The sequence below is a fragment of the Heterodontus francisci genome, chromosome 5 (genome assembly GCF_036365525.1).
Source record: "Heterodontus francisci isolate sHetFra1 chromosome 5, sHetFra1.hap1, whole genome shotgun sequence".
Classification (NCBI taxonomy): domain Eukaryota; kingdom Metazoa; phylum Chordata; class Chondrichthyes; order Heterodontiformes; family Heterodontidae; genus Heterodontus; species Heterodontus francisci.
This window is the reverse complement of record NC_090375.1, coordinates 175,724,409-175,750,635: the sequence shown is the minus strand read 5'-3', so window position 1 is coordinate 175,750,635 and position 26,227 is coordinate 175,724,409. Positions and strand designations below refer to the sequence as shown.

The window sequence follows — 26,227 nt, the reverse complement described above, 5'->3', positions numbered from 1 at the left end:
GAATCTACAACCTTCTGACTCAGATGTGAGAGTGATACCAACTGAGCCACAGCATCAACGAAGACTGTTCGTTACAAAAATAAACTCACCTTGGCTTCCTCGTTCACATCCCATGTGAAGGAGATGGCATTGTAGGCAATTTCTTCAATGTTTCCAATGGTGTTGAAGCTCTCTTTGTAATCAGCTGCAGGGGTTAGAAAGAAGAGAGATAAGAACCAACGTTAAAACAAAATCACCAAGAAGTAAAAGCATTAGCTTGTGGAGGAAGAAGAGTAACTCAAAGATGACATCAGGACGAACATTTAAAAAGAAGCCAGGATCTGATAACGTGTCTCCCTGGTATCAATAGCCAGCTGACAAAGAATGATCACCTAGCACTGGAGAACAGCCAGCTCCACAAACAATGACCATGAAAAGCTATGGGATTGTTGTAAAAGCCCAACTGGAGCAGTAATATCCTTCGGGGAAAGAAACCGGTCACCTCTACCTGGTCTGGCCTACATGTGGACTAGTACCACAATGTCTATTATCTTAATGCCCTCTCAAATGGCCCCACCACCTTCTCAGAGCAACAAGAGATGCAGCTTTGCCAGTATCACACACATCTCAAGAACATTTTTTTTTAAAGCAGCCTCCTGGCAATCAAAGTCCATGTCATATACCAATGGTTACTTGGAGAAGGTACCAAAGAGCAACTAGTGCCTATTGAATGAACCATGCCACAGCAAGGAGTCAGTGCCTTCAGTAGAGAAAAGGAAAACATTTATAAGGAAAGTCAAAATATATAATTTTATTAGGAGTAATTGAATGGATGAGCATGGATCAAGATCTTAGAACCCAAGTTTAATGATGACAGGTTCTCTTTTGTTCCGAGCCTTTCAGATTAGATGGCAATATCCCAGTTTATTCAGTAAGGGAGTAATCTGAGACAGCAAATTACATTACTTTTCATTGCACTTTACCTCCACCACTATCTGACAGCATAGAGCAGTGTTTAACTGATATTATACAAACCCACAGAACTGCAAACGTTGAAGGCCAAAATCCAGACAAAAAGAGTCCTGTGTGACAAGATCACAAGATAAATACAGAGGAAGAAGGTTATTTTCAAGGAACAGGATACATTGCCAACCCCAATCATGTTTCTTAAATGACTCCAGGGCGTTGGCCTCCATTGCTATATCCGAAAGCCCATTCCATGTATTAGGAATGGGAGTAGACCATTTAGCCCTTCGAGCCTGTTCCACCATTCAAATGAGACTATGGTTGATCTCAGACCTAACTCCATATACCTGCCTTTGCCCCATATCCCTTAATACCTTTGGTTAACAAAAATCTATCAATCTCAGATTAAAATTAACAATTGAGCTAGCATCAATTGCTGTTTACAGAAGAGAATTCCAAACTTCAACCACCCTTGGTGTGTAGAAGTGTCTCTTAATTTCACTCCTGAAGATCTGGCTCTAATTTTTAGACTATGCCTTCTAGTCATAGGAACAGGAGTAGGTCATTCAGCCCATCAAGCCTGCTCCACAAATCAATTAGATCATGACTGATCATCTACCTCAGTGGCACTTTCCCATGCTATCTCCATATCCCTTGATGTCATTAGTCTCCAGAAATCTATCGATTTCTGTCTTGAACATGCTTAATGACTGAGCTTCCACAGCCTTCTGGGGTAGAGAATTCCAAAGATTCACCGCCCTTTGGAATAGACTCCCCAACCAGCTGAAATAGTTTCTATCTACCCTATCTGTTCCCCTTAATATCTTGAAAACCTTGATCAAATCACCCCTTAACCTTCTAAATTTCAGGGAATACAACCCTAGTTTATGTAATCCCTTCTCGTTGAATTAACCCTTGGAGTCCAGGTATCGTTCTGCTAAATCTACACTGCAATCCCTCCAAGGTCATTATATTCTTCCTGAGATGTGGTGCCAAAATCTGCTTACAGTACTCCGTGTGGTCTAACCAGGGATTTGTATAGCTGAAGCATGACTTCTACCCCTTGTAAACTAGCCCTCTAGATTATAAAAACCAGCATGCCATTAACATTTTTGATCATTTTCTGTACCTGTCCATGGTATTTTAATGATCTATGTACATGGACCCCTAAGTCATGGGGTCCTCCACTGTTTCGAGCTTTTCATCATTTAGAAAGTACTCTGTTCTGTCCTTTTCAGGTCCAAGGTGGGTGACCTCACATTTGCCTACATTGAAATCTATTTGCCACAGTTTTGCTAATTCACTTAATCTATCAATATCTTTTCGTAGTTTTACACTTTCATCTATATTGCTTACAATGCTGCCTATCTTTGTCTCATCAGTAAAATTGGCTATGTGGCTTTCTATCCCAACAACTAAGTCATTAATAAACACTGTGAATGGTTGAGGCCCCAACACAGACCCTTGCAGATCAGTTATATCCTACCAATTAGAGTACCTGTTCACTATCCTACTCTCTTCTCCTGCCACTCAGCCAATGTCCTCAGCAGGCCAATAATTTGCCTTCAATTCCATGAGCTTCAGCTTTAGCTAACAGTCTCTTATCAGGGACTTTGTCAAATAAGTTCTGGAAGTCCACATAAATAAAATCCATAGACATTCAACTGTCCACTACCTTCATCACCTCTGCAAAAAATTAAATCTTGTCAGTCAGGCAGAACCTATTCTTTATAAATCCATGCTGCCTCTCTGATCAGCTGAAAACTTTCAAGGTGTTCAGTCTATTTGTAATTATAAACTCTAGTAATTCCCCAACACAAAAGATCTTAGGCTAACTGGTCTATAATTCCTGGTTCTCTCTCACACCTTTCTTTATGAGTGGAATGAGCAACATGTGCAATTTTCCAATCGAAAGGAATGGTTCCTGAATCAAGAGAACTTTGGAAGATTATAGTTAGGGCATCTGCAATATTCTCACCTCTTCCTTTCAAACCCTGGGATGGAAACCATCTAATCCTGGGGATTTGATGCCATTATTGTCTTCATTACTGCTGTTTTGCTTACATTAATTTTGGTGAGCCCCTGTCCCTAATTCAATATTAGGTTCCTTGGGATGTCTGGCATGCTGAGCTCTTCCTCTACTGTAAATACGATGCAAAGTAGTTTTCAACATGTCTGCCATTTTCTTATTTTCATTGACAATATTACCATTATCATTTTTCAAGGGGCCCATATACTTTTAATCACTTTCTGACCACTTCTGACCTCTTTTTCCTACTATAATTGTAAAAGTGTTTTGTGTTGAATTTGATATCTCCTGCAAGTTTCTTCCCATACTCCCTTTTTGTAGCTCTTACTGTTTTGTCACCCTTTACTGCTCTTTGTATCTTTTCCATTTGTCAGGATCTGTGCTATTTTTTGCATGTTTTTCCTTTTAGTTTAGTGTTGTCTTGTACCTCTTTAATTGCCCATGGCTTTGTTTTTGGCAAGTGGAGCTCTTGCCCCTTAGGGGTATAAACTGACTTTCTATCACATGAAATTCTTTTTTGAACAATTCCCATGGGTCTTCTGTTGATTACATTGAACTCAATCGTATTATGATTACTATTAGACAAATGTTCACATACCATTTAGCTGTTAACTAAATCTGGCTCATTATTCATTACTAAATCTAGTTGATATGGCATGTCCCCTTGCTGGTTCTGGGACATACCTTTGCAGAAAACTTTCCTGGACTCACTCAGGAAAGTCACTACCTTTCTGACATACGCCAGTCTGCTTGTCTGAATCTATATGAAAGTTAAAATCCCCCATTAAAACCACTCTGCCTTTGTGTGTTTAATCTTTGCATTTATACCATCTACAGCATACGTTTTTTTTGCCAGGATCCCAGCCTGATTGATAGGCTTGGTTTCCACTCAGGTGGGGAACACTCCAGAGCAAGCCGCAACCCCATTGTTTGTGGGAGAGAGGCTCGATCCCCAACCCCTGGGGTGGGGTGTGGTATTTGTATGGAGAGGGTTAGCTCATGAGGGACTTTATCAAATACCTTCTGGAAGTCCACATAAATAACATCCATAGACATTCACCTGTCCACTACCTTCATCACCTCTCCATCACATCAAAAGAAAAAGAGTAAGCTTGGAGGAGTCAGGGATGCACCCCCTGCTCCTGCTGGCCCACTAACAGTGCTTTAAGAGCACTTACCTTCTCCCCGAAGCTGGCCTCACTTCCCTTTAGATGTTACGTTTCCAGAGGCACAAGGAACCTGGACGTCCAAGGTTAACAAAGCAAGTTAAATTGGAGGCTGCCAACATCATTGCAATATTTAAGTGGCCATTCCACCTTCTGGGAGTGGGTTGGTTGCCCATCCCTTGTCTCACCTCTGTTAAACTGGGAAGTGGGAGAGTTGGAGGCGAGGCAGGGTCGTGTTTGAGACTATTAAAGCTTTAACATCTCATCTGTTTTTTGGGATTAAAATTAACCCCAATGTTTCTAAACTGGACTTCTGCTGAGTAAGACTCTGCATCAGAAGTCCAGTTTTGCAATTTCAGGCCTGTGGAAGTATATTTTCAACTTGCTGCTCAGACTTAAAACTGGTTGCCCATGATAGAAACCCTCCCATTTAAATTCCAATTGGAATGGATGGGGATGAAAATCAGGCATTCTCTACAAGCAACAGCCAATCTGCACTAGCACTTGTTGAAAACCTACTCTGTTGTGTCTCCATACCATAGTATAATAACCTACCATGATGGTGGGGAGACAGTTTAGGAATCTGAGTTACTATATCTATTTATATATCTGTTGCTCATCCTGTGTCAATAACCATGCTGATATCTTTACAAATTCATGGCCCTATACCATCCTACAATTTTACTTCTGGTAGCTCAATTGTATTTTCGGTTTGGCATTCTTTTTAAGACAACTAAATCATCAATTTGGAGCAATTTGTATATTTTTCCTATTGTTCTAATTATATTCTACCTACCAATTATTTTCCATCTCCTGTTGGGGCATTTTCTACTTGTTCGAGTACAGTTCTATTCCATACAGTTCGATGACACACAGATAGGTGGCATTGTAAGCAGTGTAGATAGAAGAATAAAATTACAATGCGATATTAACAGATTAAGTGAATGAAATTGATTTGCAGTTTTGCTCAATGTAGGCAACTGAGAGCTCATCCACTTTGGATTCAGAAAGGGTAGAACAGGGTACTTCACAAATGTGAAAAGCTCGAAACAGAGGAGATCCAAAGAGACTAAGGGGTCCAGATACATAGATCATTAAAAGGTTATGAACAGGTAAAGAAAATAATCAAAAAGGCTAATGGAATGCTGGCCTTTATATCCAGAGGACTAGAATACAAGGGGGTAAAAGTCATGCTTCAGTTATACAAAGCCCTGGTCAGACCACATCTGGAGTACTGTGAGCAGCTCTGGGCATCACACTTTGGGAAGGATATATTGACCTTGAAGGGAGTGTGGCATAGATTTACCAGAATGATACCTGGACTCCAAGGGTTAAATTGCAAGGAGAGTTTACACAAACTAGGGTTGTATTCCCTGGAACATAAAGGGTTAAGGGGTGATTTGACTGAAGTTTTCAAGATATGATGGGGAACACAGAGTAGAGAACCTACTTCCACTGGATGGGCAGTTTAGGACGAGGAAGCACAGTCTAAAAATTACAGCCAGATCTTCCAGGAGTGAAATTAAGAAACACTTCTTTATGCAAAGCACGGTAAAAGTTTGGAACTCTCTTGCATAAATGTCAATTGATGCCAGATCAATTGTTAATCTGAAATCTGAGATTGATAGAATTTTGCTTACCAAAGGTAATAAGGGATATAAGGCAAAGGCAAGTATGTGGAGCGAGGTTGCAGAGCAGCTATGATCTGATTGAATGGCGGAACAGGCTTGAGAGGCCTACTCCTATTCCTATGTTTCTATGGTTGCTGGAACCCCTCTAGTATCTCATACAAATGGCCATGGTTCATAACTGAGCCTAGACAGAGAGTGTTGAGAGGATATTCAACTGCAAGAAGCCAAATCTGATCCCATATTCACTGTGCAGTACATGGACCATCAGCAAGGGTTGCTGGATAGCAATCAAGAGCAATGATCATGGCCAGTTTCTCTGCCTAATACAGGCTCACTGAAATTAATGTTGATATCAGTACCACTGACCCAGCTAAAACCAACTAACTCAGGACAAAAGCAAAATACCGCAGATGCTGGAAATATGAAACAAAAACAGAAAATGCTGGACTCAGCAGGATAGGCAGCATCTGTGGAGAGAACCAAAGAGTTAACGTTTCAGGTCAATGATGTTTCATCCCCCTGAATCATGACCCCACGACTGAACATCAAGCCATTGTATCCAGGACTGTCACTGACCTCATCTCCTCTGGAGAGCTTCCTTCCACAGCCTCCAATCTTGTATTCCTCCCATCCCATACAGCCCGCTTTTACCTCCTTCCCAAAATCCACAAACAAGACCCATTGTTTCAGCCTGTTCCTGCCTGATTTCTTCCTATCGCGACTCTATTTTTACTCCCCCTGTCCAGTCTCTTCCCACCTATATCCATGACTCTTCCGAAACCCTTCGCCACTTCAACAGTTTTCAGTTTCCTGGCCCTCATCATTTCTGTTACGACCAGGTGAGAAGGGGTCTAGGGGTTCCCTCTCAGCCTTTGCCTGGTTTAACCTTTTCAGATTTGTGGGGGTGATTAGGAACGGTTTGCCCCTGGGAAACTGACTTATAAATGAAAGCAAACTCATCAGCCAGAACTGCTGCCTGCTGGGCTCTATGAACCTTTTGTTCCTCTACATGTGTCTTTCTGGAGAGTGGGAGAGAGGTTTTAAATTCCCCTAACAAAATTACTTCTCTGAGATTTTCATAGCTGAGCTGTACTTTAAGAGCCCTCAACCACTAGTCAAAAGCCAGCTGCTTACTTCTCTCAAACTCCAGGTAAGTTTGATCAGCTTGCTTCTTGAGGTTTCTAAACTTTTGGCAATAGGCTTCTGGTATTAACTCATATGCCCGAGGATAGCATTTTTTGTCAGTTCATAATCTGATGAACTCTCATCTGGCAACATGGAATAAACCTCATGGGCTTTTCCTACTAATTTGCTCTGTGGAAGGAGTATGGGTGGCACAGTGGCGCAGTGGTTAGCACCGCAGCCTCACAGCTCCAGGGACCCGGGTTCGATTCTGGGTTCTGCCTGTGCAGAGTTTGCAAGTTCTCCCTGTGTCTGCGTGGGTTTTCGCCGGGTGATCCGGTTTCCTCCCACATCCAAAGACTTGCACGTGATAGGTAACTTGGCCGTTGTAAATTGCCCCTAGTGTAGGGAGGTGATAGGGAATATGGGATTACTGTAGGGTTAGTATAAATGGGTGGTTGTTGGTTGGCACAGACTCGGTGGGCCGAAGAGCCTGTTTCAGTGCTGTATCTCTAAAGGAGTGTCCAAGTCTCAGCTGGCCATTTTAACTGCCTTGCCAGTTTTTCAAAACACCCAAAAAACGCTTCCACATCCCCCTCATTGAATTTGGGTATCAGTTGGGAGAGTTTTAACAATTCTGTACCCAGCCCTGAATTACGCTCTTCCATATTGGCCATGCTTTCACTAGGGTTACTCTGTCAGCCCCTCAGTTAACTCAAGCCGCCTTAGCTCTCTTTCTTCGCATTCTTTCTGGAAGGTTCTTTCTCTCTCTCTCTCTTGTCTCTCTCTTTCTTTCTCCTGTCTTTCTTTTTCTTCACATTCCTTCAGGAAGGCTCTTTCTTTCTCTCTCTCCTCTCTTTTTCTTTCTCCTGTCTCTCTCTCTTTCTCTTTCCTCTCATTCTTTCTGGAAGGCTCTTTCTCTCTTTCCTCAAATTCAAGTTTCCTCTGTTCCAATTGTATCTTTGCTAACAATACCCTGTATATTTCTAACCCTGCTTCTTCAGATTCAAGGAAAAAATGGTTGGCCACTAGCCTTAGAAGTTCAGACTTCCTAGCCTTGCCACAAACAGTGATCCCACACTGCTCGTCCATTTTTCTCAACTCCTCCATAGACAGTGCTTTTAACTTATCCCAAGTTACTTCACCTGGGCTTGGGGAACTACTGACTTCAGTCACAGATATGTTAGTATTCTAGCACACACAACAACAAGAAACTGGTATTGAAATCTTTTCTCTTTTTGTTTGGGATCAATTTGACTTCCCACTTCCAATTTCTCATTTGTCTGTGGGTCAAATCCAGGACCCTGGCCCCCAAATTTCTGTTATGACCAGGTGAGAAGGGGTCTAGGGGTTCCTTCTCAGCCTTTGCCTGGTTTAACTGTAACAGGGTTTAATTTTAAAACACTGTTTTCAGCTCCCCCTCAGCGAATCCTTGTTCACTGCTCCAATTGCCAGGCAATGAAATCAGACAGGTTTCCTTAGATTTAAACAAGGCAGTAGTTTATTAATCTTAAACTTTAATCCGGGTAACGACTATGAATATGCGACACGACCACACTAGCATGCATACATGATAAACACACACGCAGATAGAGACAGAAAACGTAGAAAGAATAAAGGGGAACAGTTTGAGGCAATATCTATTGGTTAGTTACTGTCCTTTGAGTTCAATGTGGAGTCCTTGGTTGCTGGTAAATCCTGCTGTTCATTGGGGCCCAATTCATGCTTCAACTTGTTTCGATGTAGGAGACCTTTCTCTCGAGGTTTACGTGTCTTCCGGGGGTCCAGTGGCTGGGTGAAAGCAAGAGAGAGCCAGCCAGGAGAGAGGCTTGCTTGTTCCAGCTTCAGTTGCAAAACTGCCTTCTGAATTCAAACTGTCCTGTGGCTAGTTCAAAAAACCTGGACCAGCCAGTTAGTCATGTGACCAGCTGGTTTAACCAGTCCTGGCTTTGTGGATTGCATTATCTTAGCAGGCCCTGGAATGCACTTCCTTACACCTTCAATGTCTGGTGATCAAAATCTATTTGGGTTAATTGGAGCAAGGAATAGTCCTTTCTCTACACAAGCAGCATCTCTTAGTATATAAATGTCCTTCCAGCCCAGTGTCTGGTGATCTTCAAACAAGTCATTTCTTCACTTCAGCAACAGTTTAAAATCAATGTTCATATGACAAAATTAATAAACCTCATTCTTGGCAGGTGGAGGTCTGCATGATAGTCTCCTATTCACTATGGATGTCCAATCCCTCTAATCTCCATCCACCGTCCCAGGACAGTCGGAGAGCTCTCCGCTTCCTCCAAGAATGGAGGCCCAACCAGTCCCCATCCCTCACCACCCTCCTCCTCCTGGCTGAACTTGTTCTCACATTGAAAAATTTTTCCTTCAACTCCACTCACTTCCTCCAAATAAAGGGTGTTGCTATGGGTATCCACATGGATCCTAGCTATGCCTGCCTTTTTGTGGGATATGTAAGCAGTAGGCGGTGGCGTTGTGGTATTGTCACTGGACTAGTAACCCAGAGACCCAGGGTATTTCTCTGGGGACATGGGTTCGAATCCCACCACAGCAGAAGGTGGAATTTGAATTCAATTAATTAAAAAAAATCTTGAATTTAAAGCTAGTCTAATGATGGCCATGAAACCATTGTCGATTGCTGTAAAAACCCATCTGGTTCACTAAATCTGCTGTCCTTACCTGGTCTGGCCTACATGTGACTCCAGACCCACAGCAATGTGGTTGACTCTTACATGCCCTCTGAAATGGCCTAGCTCAAGGGCAATTAGGGATGGACAATAAATGCTGGCCTTGCCAGCGATGCCCACATCCCATGAATGAATAAAAAAATAAAATGTGTAACATTCCTTGTTCCAGTTCTACTCAGGTACCCTCTCTCACCTCTTCTTCTGGTACATTGATGACTGTACCAGTGCTGCCTCCTGCTCTCACCCTGAACTGGAAAATTTCATTGACTTTGTTTCCAATTTCCACCCTCCTCTCACCTTCCCAAAGTTCATCTCCGACTCTTCCCTTCCCTTCCTTGACTTCTCTCTCTCCATTTCTGGGGATAAGCTATCAACCAATATTCACTATAAGCCCAAGGAACCCCAAAGCTACTTGGACTACACTTCCTCACACCCCACTTCCTGCAAGGACTTGAGTCCATTCTCCCAGTTTCTCCGTCTCCATCGCATCTGTTTGGAGGATGCAGCCTTTCATACAAGCGCTTCTGATACGTCTTCCTTTTGCTTCAACCAAGGATTCCCCCCCCACAGTGATTGACACGGCCCACAATCATGTCCAATCTATTTCATGCACCTGCTCTCACCCCTTCCCATCCCTCCCGAACCATGATAGGGTTCCCCTTGTCCTCACCTTCCAGCCCACCAACCTCCGTATTCAAAGGATCATCCTCTGCCATTTCTGCCACCTCCAGTGTGATACCACCACCAAACACATCTCTCCCGTCCCCCAGCGCCACAAAGGGAACATTCCCTCCAGGACACACTGGTCCTCTCCTCAGTCACTCACAACACCTCCTTCCTTTCCTACGGCACCTTTCCATGCAAGCGCAGGAGATGCGACACCTGCCCTTTTACTTCCTCCCTTCCCACCATCCAGAGCCCCAAACACTCCTTCCAAGTGAAGCAGCAATTTACTTGTACTTCTTTCAATTTAGTATACTGTATTCACTGCTTGCAATGTGGTCTACTCTAAACACAAATTGTGTTACCGCTTTGCAGAACACCTCCGTTCAGTCCGCAAGCACAACCCTGAGCTTTTGGTCACCTGTCATTTCAATTCTCCACCTTGCTCACACTCTGATCTTTCTGACCTTGGCCTGCTGCAGTGTTCCAATGAAGGTCAATGCAAGCTTGAGCAACAGCACCTCACCTTTTCACTGGGCAATTTACAGCCTTCCAGACTCAACATCAAGTTCAATGATTTTAAATCTTAACCTCTGCCCCCCCCTTTTTTTTGTTTTCTTGTGTTCTTTTTTGTTGGCTTGTTTTTTTTCTTCCCCCCACCTCCAGCCCACCCCCACGTTTCTTTCTTAATCTCTTTACTTGGTATCTTGGGGCAGCACAGTGGTTAGCACCGCAGCCTCACAGCTCCAGCGACCTGGGTTCAATTCTGGGTACTGCCTGTGCGGAGTTTGCAAGTTCTCCCTGTAACCGCGTGGGTTTTCGCCGGGTGCTCCGGTTTCCTCCCGCAGCCAAAGACTTGCAGGTTGATAGGTAAATTGGCCATTATAAATTGCCCCTAGTATAGGTAGGTGGTAGGGGGAAGGTGGGGATGTGAGAGGGTAATGGGATTAATGTAGGATTAGTATAAATGGGTGGTTGATGGTCGGCACAGACTTGGTGGGCCGAAGGGCCTGTTTCAGTGCTGTATCTCTAAATAAATAAATAAATCTCTTTACTTGGCTCTCCTGCCATTAACACCTCATCCAGACACTAAACAGAATAGATTTCAAACAGATCTAGCAATGCAAAACTGGGCATTCCATGAGGCACTGTGGGCCATTAGCATCAGAATTGTACTCAACCACAATCTGTAAACTCATGGCCCGGCATATCCCCCACTCTACCATTAACATCATGACAAGGGATCAACCCTGGTTCAAAGAAATGGTTGTAGATGTTGTAAGTCAATCATCTCAGATCCAGGACATCACTGCAGGAGTTCCTCAGGGTAGTGTCCTAGACCCAACCATCTTCAGCTGCTTCATCAATGACCTTCCTTCAATCATAAGGTCAGAAGTGGGGATGTTCGCTGATGATTGCACAATGTTCAGCACCATTCGTGACTCCTCAGATACTGAAGCAGTCTGTGTAGAAATGCAGCAAGACCTGGACAATATCCCAGCTTGAGCTGATAAGTCGCAGGTAATATCCGCGCCGTGCCAGGCAATAACCCTCTCCAACAAGAGAGAATCTAACCATCTCCCCTTGACATTCAATGGTATTACGATCGTGGAATTCCCCACTATCAACATCCTGGGGTTACCATTGACCAGAAACAAAACTGGAGTAGCCATATAAGTACCATGGCTCCAAGAGCAGGTCAGAGGCGAGGAATCCTACAGTGAGTAACTCACCTCCTGTCTCCACATAGCCTATCCACCATCTACAAGGCACAAGTCAGGAGTGTGATGGAATACTCTCCACTTGCCTGGATGGGTGCAGCTCCAACAACACTCAAGAAGCTCGATACCATCCAAGACAAAGCAGCCCGCTTGATTGGCACCCATCCACAAACATTCACTCCCTCCAGCACTGACACACAGTGGCAGCAGTGTGTACCATCTACAAGATGCACTGCAGCAACGCACCAAGGCTCCTTAGACAGCATCTTCCAAACCCATGACCTGTACCTCCTAGAAGGACAAGGGCAGCAAATGCATGGAACACCACCACCTGCAAGTTCCCATCCAAGCCACACATCATCCTGACTTGGAACTATATCGCCGTTCCTTCACTGTCGCTGGGTCAAAATCCTGGTACTCCCTCCCTAACAGCACTGTGGGTATACCTACACCACATGGACTGCAGCGGTTCAAGAAGGCAGCTCACCACCACCTTCTCAAGGGCAATTAGGGATGGGCAATAAGTGCTGGCCTAGCCAGCGACGCCCGCATCTCATGAATGAATACAAAACAAAACACTGACATGATTTGTTTCTTTACTTGGCTTTGTACGATGAAAACCTTTGTCATTTAATCTCTCCTGTTCGCCGCCCTATCACAGACCTTCCCTTTTGTTCTTCTTGCCCCCTCCACCCCCCATTTCCCTTGCTCAAAACCTATTACATTTTTAATCTTTGCTAGTTATGATGAAAGATCATCAATCTGAAACGTTAATCCTGTATTTCTCTCCACAGATGCTGCCTGACCTGCTGGGTATTTTCAGCATTTTCTGTTTTTGTTAACCCAGGACAAAACAGGAATCAAATGGAAGAACTTGCTGGTTTTGTGTGGCTGAACTACTTACTGGGTAAACTCACTGAGCAAACTCAGTGAGCTATCAGGGGAACTTAGTTACTGAAAGTGAAAATCTTCCCTCTTTGATTTGTTAGTTCTCCCAATCCCATTTTTCTCTGGCCTTGCACCATAAAAAAACAGAGTTGGGTGGTTTACTTCCAGGCTTAGAGCTGCAATAGGTTACAGGATCACTGATGTTGCACCGAGCTTCTTTAAAGACTGATTCTGAACTCTTTGGTGAGACAAAAAAAGAACTTGGATTTATGAACAAAAGAAAATACTGCAGATGCCGGAAATCTGAAATAAAATTGTATTTATTAGCACCTTTCACATTCCCAGACATCCCAAATAGCTTCAAGGCCAATGAAGTTCTGCGGTGAGTAACTCACCTCCTGACTTCCCAAAGCCTGTCCACCATCTACAAGGCACAACTCAGGAGTGTGATGGAATACTCTCCACTTGCCTGGATGGGTGCAGCTCCAACAACACTCAAGAAGCTCGACACCATCCAAGACAAAGCAGTCCAATTGATCGTCACCCCATCCACCACCCTCAACATTCACTCCCTTCACCACCAATGCACAGTGGTAGCTGTGTGTATCATCTACAAGATGCACTGCAGCAACGCACCAAGGCTCTTTCGACAGCACCTTCCAAACCTGCGACCTCTACCACCTAGAAGGACAAGGGCAACAGATGCATGGGAACACCACCACCTGCAAGTTCCCCTCCAAGCCACACACCTGCCTGACTTGGTACTATATCGTACTCTTTCACTGTCGCTGGGTCAAAATCCTGGTACTCCCTCCCGAACAGCATTGTTAGTGTACCTACACCCCAAGGACTGCAGCGGTCCAAGAAGGCAACTCACCACCACCTTCTCAAGGTCAATTAGGGATAGACAACAAATGCTGGCCTAGCCAGCGATGCCCACATCCCGCGAAAGAATTTTTAAAAAGTACTTTTGAAGTCTAGTCACCGCTGTTACATAGGCAAATGTAACAGTCAATCTTTTTCTCATTCATTCATGAGATGTGGGCATCGCTGGCTAGGCCAGCATTTATTGCCCATCCCTAATTGCCCTTGAGAAGGTGGTGGTGAGCTGCCTTCTTGAACCGCTGCAGTCCATTTGGGGTAGGTATACCCACAGTGCTGTTAGGAAGGGAGTTTCAGGATTTTGACCCAGCGACAGTGAAGGAACGGCGATATAGTTCCAAGTCAGGATGGTGTATGACTTGGAGGGGAACTTGCAGGTGGTGGTGTTCCCATGCATTTGCTGCCCTTGTTCTTCCAGTTGGTAGAGGTCGCAGGTTTGGAAGGTGCTGTCTAAGGAGCCTTGGTGCATTGCTGCAGTGCATCTTATAGATGGTACATACTGCTGCCACTGTGCATCGGTGGTGGAGGGAGTGAATGTTTGTGGATGGGGTGCCAATCAAGCGGGCTGCTTTGTCCTGGATGGTGTCGAGCTTATTGAGTGTTGTTGGAGCTGCACCCATCCAGACAAGTGGAGAGTATTCCATCACACTCCTGACTTGTGCCTTGTAGATGGTGGACAGGCTTTGGGGAGTCAGGAGGTGAGTTACTCGTCTTAGGATTCCTAGCCTCTGACCTGCTCTTGTAGCCACGGTATTTATATGGTTACTCCAGTTCAGTTTCTGGTCAATGGTAGCCCCTAGGATGTTGATAGTGGGGGATTCAGTGATGGTAATGCCATTGAATGTCAAGGGGAGATGGTTAGATTCTCTCTTGTTGGAGAGGGTCATTGCCTGGCACTTGTGTGGCGCGGATGTTACTTGCCACTTGTCAGCCCAAGCCTGGATATTGTCCAGGTCTTGCTGCATTTCCACACGGACTGCTTCAGTATCTGAGGAGTCACAAATGGTGCTGAACATTATGCAATCATCAGTGAACATCCCCACTTCCGACCTTATGATTGAAGGAAGGTCATTGATGAAGCAGCTGAAGATGTTTGGGTGTAGGACACTACCCTGAGGAACTCCTGCAGTGATGTCCTGGAGCTGAGATGATTGACCTCCAACAACCACAACCATCTTCCTTTGCATGAGGTATGACTCCAGCCAGCGGAGGGTTTTCCCCCGATTCGCATTGACCTCAGTTGTGCTAGGGCTCCTTGATGCCATACTCGGTCAAATGCTGCCTTGATGTCAAGGGCAGTCACTCTCACCTCACCTCTTGAGTTCAGCCCTTTTGTCCATGTTTGAACCAAGGCTGTAATGAGGTCAGGAGCTGAGTGGCCCTGGCAGAACCCAAACGGAGCATCACTGAGCAGGTTATTGCTAAGTCAGTGCCGCTTGATGGCACTATTGATGACACCTTCCATCACTTTACTGATGATTGAGAGTAGGCCGATGGGGCGGTAATTGGCTGTGTTGGACTTGCCCTGCTTTTTGTGTACAGGACATACCTGGGCAATTTTCCACAATGCAGGGTAGATGCCAGTGTTGTAGCTGTACTGGAACAGCTTGGCTAGGAGCGCGGAAAGTTCTGGAGCACAGGTCCTCAGCACTATTGCCGGAATATTGTCAGGGCCTATAGCTTTTGCAGTATCCAGTGCCTTCAGTCGTTTCTTGATATCACGCGGAGTGAATCCAATTGGCTGAAGTCTGGCATCTGTGATGCTGGGGACTTCAGGAGGAGGCCGAGATGGATCATCAACTCGGCACTTCTGGCTGAAGATTGTTGCAAATGCTTCAGCCATATCTTTCGCACTGATGTGCTGGGCGCCCCCATCATTGAGGATGGGGATATTTGTGGAGCCACCTCCTCCAGGTAGTTGTTTAATTGTCCACCGTCATTCACGGCTGGATGTGGCAGGACTGCAGAGCTTAGATCTGATCCGTTGGTTATGGGATCACTTAACTCTCTCTATCGCATGCTGCTTACGCAGTTTGGCACGCAGATAGTCCTGTGTTATAGCTTCACCAGGTTGACACCTCATTTTGAGGTATGCCTGGTGCTGCTCCTGGCATGTCCTCCTGCACTCTTCATTGAACCAGGGTTGGTCTCCTGGCTTGACGGTAATGGCAGAGTGGGGCATATGCCGGGCCATGAGGTTACAGATTGTGGTTGAGTACAATTCTGCTGCTGCTGATGGCCCACAGCGCCTCATGGATGCCCAGTTTTGCATTGCTAGATCTGTTCGAAATCTATCCCATTTAGCATGGTGGTAGTGCCACACAACACGATGGAGGGTATCCTCAATGTGCAGGCGGGACTTCGTCTCCACAAGGACTGTGCGGTGGTCACTCCTACCAATACTATCATGGACCGATGCATCTGCAGCAGGCAGATTGGTGAGGACGAGGTCAAGTATGGTTTCCCCTCTTGTTGGTTCCCTCACCACCTGCCGCATACCCAGTCTAGCAGATACGTCCTTTAGGACTCGGCCAGCTCGGTCAGTAGTGGTGCTACCGAGCCACTCTTGGTGATGGACATTGAAGTCCCCCTCCCAGAGTACATTTTGTGTCCTCGCCACCCTCTGTGCTTCCTCCAAGTGCTGTTCAACATGGAGCAGTACTGACTCAAGATCTGAGGGAGGGCGGTAGGTGGTAATGAGCAGGAGGTTTCCTTCTCCATGTTTGATCTGAGGCCATGAAACTTCATGGGGTCCAGAGCCGATGTTGAGGACTCCTAGGGCAACTCCCTCCCTACTGTATAACACTGTGCCACCACCTCTGGTGGGTCTGTCCTGCCGGTGGGACAGGACATACCCAGGGATGGTGATGGCAGTGTCTGGGACATTGTCTGTAAGGTATGATTCCGTGAGTATGACTATGTCAGGCTGTTGCTTGACTAGTCTGTGGGACAGCTCTCCCAACTTTGGCACAAGCCCCCAGATGTTAGTAAGGAGGAGTTTGCAGGGTCGACAGGGCTGGGTTTGCCGTTGTCGTTTCCTGTGCCTAGGTCAATGCCGGGTGGTCCGTCCAGTTTCATTTCTTTTTATTGATTTTGTAGTGGTTAGATACAACTGAGTGGCTTGCTAGGCCATTTCAGAGGGCATTTAAGAGTCAACCACATTGCTGTGGGTCTGGAGTCACATGTCGGCCAGACCAGGTAAGGACAGCAAATTTCCTTCCCTAAAGGACATTAGTGAACCAGATGGGTTTTTACAACAATCGACAATGGTTTCATGGCCATCATTAGACTAGCTTTTAATTTCAGATTTATTAATTGAATTCAAATTCCACCTTCTGCTGTGGTGGGATTTGAACCCATGTCCCCAGAGCAATACCCTGGGTCTCTGGGTTACTAGTCCAGTGACAATACCGCTGCACCACTGTCTCCCCATAGCAAGGTCCCACAACAGCAATAAGACAATGACCAGTGGTATTGCTCTGGGATAAATGTTGGCCAGGACACTGTGGAAATTCTCCTGCTTTTCTTCAAACAATGCCATGGAACCTTTTTTACACCCACCTGAACAGGCAGTTTAACTCCTCATCAAAAAACAGCATCTTAGTGCTGCACTGATGCATTAGCCTAGCGTATGTGTTTTTAAGTTCTGGAATGAATTTTGTATCCAAGACCTTCTCATTCAGAAGTGAATGTGCTACCACTGAGCCAAGCTAGCATGATCTTGTAGTACACTGCAGAAGGTGCATTTGTTCAGAAAAGGTACATTTTTTGTTGCTTACAATATGATAATCTGTTGGATAAAACCAAGGTGTATAATGTGAGTACAGTGCATTTTGCAAGAGTCGAACATTCTAATAGAGATTGGCCATGTCACTATGCACTTTAAAGCTTGGAAAAAAAGTGAAAGTCCAGTAGAATGGGGCCTCAACCCAGAGTTGGAGAGAGTTGGGAGAATTTCCTTTTGAATTCTGCAGACAGTAGCTCTGGGCACTGACCAATAAATCCCCTGCTGGAGCAGATTTCAAAGGATCAGCAATGGTTTAGTTTATTAAAACAATTAATCACTAATCACTGTGAATCTGAGGAACCATCATATATAGCTACAAAAATTGCTGTGCTCATCCCACCCAATAACTTTGTATGCTGATAGCAAGTCTGTTTCATGTATGCAGAGTCTCTAACTCACTGAAGGGTGGATGTTATTGTACAAAATCCAAGTCAACTATTAAAAACCTTGAATGAATGAATGCATTTTATACTTGAAGAGCCAACTAGAAAACTGGAATTTGAAAAAAACACAAAGCGGAAACCTTCACCCCAGTGGCCCATATCAAATGAGCTGTGGCTGAATGAGCCCATGATCAAACAAAGCAGCCTGCTCCGAGCTGACAGTATGTTAGGTGATTGTATCAGGAAAGGTCCCGTTAACCTTGAACAAAGCCAAGCAAAGCTAGTTAACAATTCCAGAGGACCACAACTTCCTTAATGTATTTGCTTTGGTGCTTGATCAGTGCATGGTAAATAAGAACCAATATATGAGTATCAGAAGCCTCGTTTGCACTACTGTGGAAATCAGATTGCCCACCTAGACCTGCTCCAGGATACGATCCCTATCTCTAGTCTGCAATGTTTTGCTTCTTTTCTAGCAGTGTTTTCTGCTCAGCAGGTGAATATGTGACCACAAATATCTCCACAGCTTTTTTGGTCAGCTTGTAGAGGATGCTGAACTACAGGCTGAGGTGGAGAGCGCAAACAGAATTCTCCCCACCACTAGGCTACAGTGCTTCATACTAATGTACTGTTATCAGGTTACCCACAAAATAAGGAGTCAGCTTAATCAAAGTCAGCAAGTGCATCATTCACTGGTGTACTCTGCATCTGTAACTAAAACACTTGGTACTGATTCTCCTGAAAGCTCATTTGGATGACGATGTGTGTACCTGAGTCACAGAGACCAGGATAGTTCTAGGCTCCATATCTGGTCTGCACTAAATTAGTTGATCTCGGCCAGGGTGTCAATAGGGGTTCCCTAAATCACCTCAACGTCCTTGGGTCATGGAGGGGAAATTAAAATGGCATGGTTTCCTGCTCCAGCTTGCTATCGAGCAGCCCATACTAGAAGTATCCACAAATTGCTACTTGGGAAAAACACTGGGTAATGCCTGGCACCTTGAGCCATAACCCAGCAAGGAGCCAATACCTTCAAGAAAGATGGAGGAAAGAGAGAAAAAAACAGCATTAATACCATGCTAATCTCAGGTTCCCTTCATGGCTTAATTGATAAGTAAAGTACCCAATGTGCAATCGAACAGAGAGCCCCAGTCAATCCTGGCTTGGGTGTGTTAGTTCATCTAAGTCTAGGTAGTGGTACGGGAGCTACAAGCAGCCTCTGCAAGGTGGAGTAAGAGAAGTCTAATGTAAACTGTGACCTGCACAAAAAGAGACCTAGAAATATATAGTGCTGTAGATGCAAAATAAAGCTAAGAAATCCTTTTCTGTAATTTCAATAATAAGGTAGCAGTTCGAAGAGCTGGGAACCATAAAGATGCAAACAGCCTAGTCGCAGTGACCAAAAGCTTAGCCAAAGAGTTGGTTTTAAGGAGGTTCTTAAAGTAGGAAAGGGAAGCATGGAGACGGAGGCGTTAAGGGCAGAAATTCAGAACACTGGGCCTCGCTGACTGAAAGCATGGTAGCCAATGGTGGGGTGAAGAAGGATGTACAAGAAGTCCAGAGGATCTGAGACTTCCTGGGGATGGTTGTAGAGCTGGAGGATATTACAGAGAAAGAGAAGGTTAAAGCCATAGAGAGATTTAAATATAAGAATGAGAATCGTAAATTTGAGGCACTAAAGGACTGGGAATCAATTTAGGTCAAGAAGGACTTGGTGCAGGATAGGTAGCGGACAGAAGATAATAAATATTGTCAATGATTTACTTCCTTCAAGTATTCACAAAGAAAGGCATGAACAACATTCCCTTCATAAACATAGATAACCTACACAAAATTAATGACCAGTATAAATGAGAAGTCATGTGCAGCAAACATGGCTCAAAACAAACAAGCCCTCAGGGATAGATGGCAATCCCATGTAAAATAACAATCAATGGCAAATCCTGCAGAAGGATGAGAAATGGCTGAAGAGTAGAAAACAACGGGTACTTATCGGAGGAGTTGCAATAGACTGAGGTGCTCCGATCACTGTTGAGATCAATGCTATTTGTAATTTGCATCAATGATATGGATTTAGAAACTCAATGCAAATTGGTCAAATTTGGAGATGATACCTAACTGTGGGGCAATGGAATTCGAGGAAAGAGTTCAGAAATCACAAATGAGTTGGGCAAAACATCTTAGTGGCCAAAGCGATGGCAGGTCAAAGTTAATGCAAACAAGTGTAAAGTATTGCACAGAGGAGAAAAGAAATAAATAGCCATTATTCGTGAATGGTGTTTAAATAATAAGAATCAGATAGAGGTGTTAGTAGACTCAGTACTCAACCAGTGCAGAGCAGAAATCAACAAAGTCAAAAGCATGCTGAACTATCCAACCATAACAATAACATACAAGACAAAGAAAATTTTCATCTCTGGTCAGATCACAGCTCGAGTAATATGTCCAATCCGTGTTACTGAGACATAAGGACACATCCAAGCATCAGTGAATGTAATGCCAGAGTTCTGGGTTATAGGGAAAGGCTGGGAAATTTTTTTTATTCATTCATGGGATGTGGGCTAAGCCAGCATTTTATTGCCCATCCCTAATTGCCCTGGAGAAGGTGGTGGTGAGCTGCCTTCTTGAACGGCTGCAGTCCTTGGGGTGTAGGTACACCCACGGTGCTGTTAGGAAGGGAGTTCCAGGACAATGAAGGAGTGCGATACAGTTCCAAGTCAGGATGGTTTAGTTTAGTTTAGAGATACAGCACTGAAACAGGCCCTTCGGCCCACCGAGTCTGTGCCGACCATCAACCACCCATTTTATACTAATCCTACACTAATTCCATATTCCTACCACATCCCCACCTGCCCCTATATTTCCCTACCACCTACCTATACTAGGGGCAATTTATAATTGCCAATTTACCTATCAACCTGCAAGTCTTTGGCATGTGGGAGGAAACTGGAACACCCGGAGGAAACCCACGCAGACACAGGGAGAACTTGCAAACTCCACACAGGCAGTACCCAGAATTGAACCTGGGTCACTGGAGCTGTGAGGCTGCGGTGCTAACCACTGCGCGACTGCAGGTGGTGGTGTTCCCATGCATCTGCTGCCCTTGTCCTTCTAGGTAGTAGAGGTCGCGGGTTTGAAAGGTGCTGTCAAAGGAGCCTGGGTGAATTGCTGCAGTGCATCTTGTAGATGGTACACACTGCTGCCACTGTGCATCAGTAGTGGAGGGAGTGAATGTTAAGGGTGCTGGATGGGGTGCCAATCAAGTGGGCTACTTTGTCCTGGATGGTGTCGAGCTTCTTGAGTGTTGTTGGAGCTGCACCCATCCAGGCAAGTGGAGAGTATTCCATCACACTCCTGACTTGTGCCTTGTAGATGGTGGTTAGGCTTTGGGGAGACAGGAGGTGAGTTACTTGCTGCAGAATTCCCAGCCTCTGACCTGCTCTTGTAACCACAGCATTTATGTAGCTGGTTCAGTTCAGTTTCTGGTCAATGGTAACCCTCAGGATGTTGATAATGGGGGATTCAGAGACAGTAATGCCATTGAACATCAAGGGGAGATGGTTAGATTCTCTCCTTTCATGCTGGAAAGGAGGCCTCCAAGAGGTGATCTTATAGAGGCATATAGATAGTTAATGATATGGAAAAGGCCCATCGAGAAAGCAACTTTAAACTAAATTGGGTGATTAGGTCAAAGGGACACAGGTTCAAACTAGAAACAGGCAAATTTAAGACTGACATCAGAATAAGTGATCAATACATGGAATGGACTAACAGATGTGGAATTAGTTAACAACTGGATGCTACAATGGGGGTGAATTTTTGTTTCTGAATGAACTAAGATGCACTGAATGGCCTTCCTAATCTGTAATAATCTTGTGATCAACGTGCAAGTAAGCCATAATTTCCAGCGCAGCATCAGTCTTGGTTCAGTGGTAACACTCTCAACTCAAGAGGGTGAGATGTTCAAGCCCCACTTCAGAGACTTGAGCACATGTTGAGGCTGACACTTCAGCAGAGTAACATCTTTCAACTGGGACATTAAACTATTGCCCCGCCTTCTCCCTCAGGTAGACATTAAAGATCCCGTGGCATTTTGAAGAAGAGCAGGAAAGTTCTCCTGGTGCCCAGCACAATATTTATCCCTCAACCAACATCATTAAACCAAATTATCCAGTCATTTGCTGTTTGTGGAACCACACTGTACACAGGTTGGCTGGTGTTTCCCAATGTTACATCAGTGACGGCACTAAGTATTTCATTGGCTCTGAAGTGCTTTGGAACTTCCAGAGGTTGTGAAAGATGCTACATTTCATGTTATTGCATGTACTTCTCATCTATATACTGCCCCTCGACAACATCATCTGAAAACACAGGGTCAGGTTTCACATGAACACCAACAACACCCAGTCCTATCTCACCATCACCTCTCTCAACCCGCCCACTATCTCTGAATTGTCTGACTGCTTGTCCGACATCCAGTACTGGATTAGCAGAAATTTCCTCCAACGAAATTTTGGAAAGACCGAAGCCATTGTCTTCAGTCCCTGCTACAAACTCTGTTCCCTAGCCCACCGGCTCCGTCCCTCTCCCTAGCAACTGCTTGAGGTTGAACCAGACTGTTTGCAAATTTGGTGGCGTATTTGACTCAGAGATGAGCATCTGACGATATATCCATGCCATCACTAAGACCGGCTATTTCCACCTCCGTAACATTGCTCGCTCTGCCCCTGTCTCAGCTCATCTGTGGCTGAAACCCTCATCCATGCCTTTGTTACCTCTAGACTTGACTATTCCAATGCACTGCTGGCCAGTCTCCCATCTTCCACCCTCCATAAACTTATCATCCAGAACTCTGCTACCTGTATCCTAACTTAAACCACATCGCATTAACCCATCACCCCTGTGCCCATTGACCGACATTGGCTCCTGGTCAAGCAGCACCATGATTTTAAAATTCTCATTCTTGTTTTCAAATCCTTCCATGCCTCACCTCTCCCGATCTCAGTAATCTCTTTCAGCCCCACAACTCTCAGAGATATCCATGCTCCTCTAATTCTGGCTTCTTGAGTATTCCCAATTTTAATCACTCCATCATTGGCAGCCATGCCTTCAGCTGCCAAGACCCTACACTCTGGAATTTCCTCCCTAAGCCTCTCTGCCTCACTACCTCTTTTTCCTCCTTCAAGATGCTCCTTAAAACCTGTCTTTGACCAAGCTTTTGGTCATCTGCTCTAATATCTCCTTATCTGGCTTGGTATCAAATTTTGTTTCACAATGCTTCTGTGAAGCACCTTGGGACGTTTTACTATGTTAAAGGTGCTGTAGACTGCAAATTGTTGTCGTTGATTATATGAATACAAGTCCGTTCCTTCTGCACTGAGCTAGTTGACCACAAAAATTGTATCAGTACAGAAGTTGCAATTGGCCTCAGTGCCCTGGAGCCAGGGAGGGAAAAGCCTTCCCGATTTCAACACCTGAATAGTGTCTTAATACACCTTCTTGAAAATGCACATGTGGGGAATATTATGTGAGGCCACTGGCCTGGTCTATGATGTCTCCTGCAAACAAACGGCCTTGCAATGCTCACTAACTAGACACATGCATAAATAATTGGGCTGTTGGGCAAGATAACAGAACAATTGAGCTGAATTTTCCCACAGGCAACAGGATCCTGATGCCAGGACCAGTTCTGGGACCCGACCCTGTGCATTTCTATATCGTGCTCACCGGCACATAGGCGCAGGAGGGCCAATTAGAAGGGCTAAAAAGAGCAGACGAGCAGGCCCACTGTGAAAGGTAAGTGCTGCTCAGGCAGACGGAGAGCTGGAGGGCACCACAAGATGGAGGTGCTCACCTAATGATGGAAACGGCATCTTATAAAGTAGCGAGCAGAACTATCTCCAGGATCAGTCCACAGGGGCAAAGCCTCCAAATGACTGCATTTGCCTGCAGATGTGCTGCATAAAACCTCTCTGCTCCATTAAACAAGAGTCTGCTAACTCAGATAATGGTGTTCCGACCTCCTGCCTCCTGTAAGGAGACGAACTGCAGACACAGCAGGGGTCCCATTCAGCTCCACCAAACTGCCATCATGCTATGAAAATGTTGATTAATTGGTCGTTCATTGGCTTAACTGGCATCCCTCTGCTGCCGGGCGGGTTGCCGCCTGCGTACCCAGCCTGCCCCTGGGAAATGCGGTCGAAGGCGGAACACGTCGGGGAGCTGGCCTGATGCTTCTTTCAGAATTTCTGCAGCCCCCACCCTGGTCACCTCCAAAGCAGCTGCCACAGGGCCGGGAAAATTTCAGCCATTTCCTCCTGTATCATAACAGCAGTCCACACTTTCAGATGGGGAAAACTGGCAACAAAAAATCTAACAAAGCAAAGCTTAGTTGATAAGCAACGATATATCTAAAGGATAGATAAGGGTCCTAAGTACTGCACAATTCCACAGCCCTGGAATCAACTGTGGGATTTATGTATGGCCACTGAATTGTTGCCGTACCATGGAACTGGTTCAATCACGTTCTCATGGTTAGGTAGTCACAGCACCAAACTGAGCCATCGGTTTAGCTTGAATATTGTAGGTTGCCTGAAAATGTACATAAAGGTGTGAAACCCCATCATACTGAGTTCCGAGCCCTGGGTTTACCCCCAAAGACATGTTCTTTGTAAGGGGCGGATGCATATCCCACCTCATAAATGAATTTGAAAATTCCCAGAAATGGTAGGGCACCCCCTGAAGAATTTCAGCGCCACAGTACAGAGCTCCTCTACATACAGCTCTACTGACTCAGAGGACTCGACAACCTGTCGGGGCATCTTGCTAGTGTTTATTTCTGCTCTGTTAAAAGATTTTTTTCTCCCTTTTTGAGGTATGTTTTATTGGTTGGTTAGCAGTTTGTTGTGACTTCATTTTAAAAATGACAGAATATTACATTTAATAGGATCTTCTGAATCCGATATATTTTTAAACTTTGGCCTGAATTTTACAACCCCTGCGTAAGAGGGCTCGAGGCAGTGGAGGGGGAGCCAATCCAGTTCCCTTCCCGCCCCCTGCAAGTTTAACAAGCAGCGTGGAAGGTGACAAACACCCTGCCCACCCCAGGCCAATTAAGGCCCTTAAGTGGTCAATTAATTACCACAATTCAGGGCCTCCTCCCACTGCCACAGGCATTTTACCAGCAAAGGGTGGGCCCTCCACCACGTGGGAGACTGCCAGCTAAATCCTGGCGGCCTCCCTGTTTGCCTGGAGGATGGGGGGGGGGGGGGGTGGGGGTGAGGGAGGAGGCATCCTGATCAGGCACTGATGGCCCCCATCATAGGCACAAGCCGCTGCTGCACCTCACCCCCACCTCTCGACTGACATCCCACTGCCTCGCCCAGGCCCAGCCTGGACACCTCCTCCATTGCTAGTCCTCTCATTGGGTGCAGTCCTAGCAATGGCCACCACTCCCAGTGGTGCTGCTGGGACTGAAGAACTGCTGGCCTGTTAGTCTGGCAGCTCATGGAGGCAGGACTTCCTGCCTCAGACGGGCGGAAGTTCCACCCGAGGCCAATTAGGGCCTGGGCCATGTAAAATCACGGCGTGGCTTCCAGGCCTGGTGGAGGTGGGCTCGACCCCGACTTTCTGGTCGGTGGGTGGGGCCTCCGCCCCCAACATAAAATTCCAGCCTTTGTAAGGAAATTTGTGGTTAAACTGTACTTTTCTTTATACATATATATGTATACATACAAAATAAAAGCGCCTGGCTTTAAATTTGCTTACAATAATGGTTCAGTTATGTTTGATTTTAATTACAGTAAAGTAAACTTTTATTTTTCTGGTTCATTTTTCAAGAAAAAAGCCTTTAAATTATCTAAAGGTAAAAATCAATTAGTGATGTGACTCAGACATTGGATAGACCTGCCACAAAAATTGCCCTCAATGTTCCACCGCATTCTAAGGACCCTGGTCATAGACAACTCAGCAAATAATTAGCGAACACGACTGGAAGGGCAAGTCAGCCCTGCACCTGTATTGTACCTCAGTTCTTCAGTGTTTATAGTGCTGTAGTATACACAATGTACAGGTAAACACAGATGCTACCTCAATGCTGAAGTACAGTTGCAAGAACTTGGTAAAACAGCAATGGGTAGGATGAGCCCAGCCTCGAACTTCACTTTTCAGACAGTTGTATTGTACTTCCAGCGTTGAAACCAAAGAAATCTCACATTGCTGTGTTCCTTCTCCATGACCAATACAGATCAACAAACCTGCAGGCAGAAATTGCTAAAACCTGGAAGATCCAGCCTTAGGGAATTGGGAC

At 45.2% G+C, this 26,227-nt stretch overlaps 1 protein-coding gene across 2 annotated transcripts in view; it reads right to left on the bottom strand.

Moving 5' to 3' along the window:
• Nucleotides 1-26,227, bottom strand: part of grhl2b (grainyhead-like transcription factor 2b) — a 212,082-nt gene that overhangs the window by 44,956 nt on the left and 140,899 nt on the right. For both annotated transcript variants that reach the window (XM_068032382.1, XM_068032383.1), the window contains exon 8: nucleotides 90-184. In XM_068032382.1, the coding sequence (XP_067888483.1) occupies nucleotides 90-184 (95 nt within the window). The remainder of the gene's footprint in view (nucleotides 1-89; nucleotides 185-26,227) is intronic.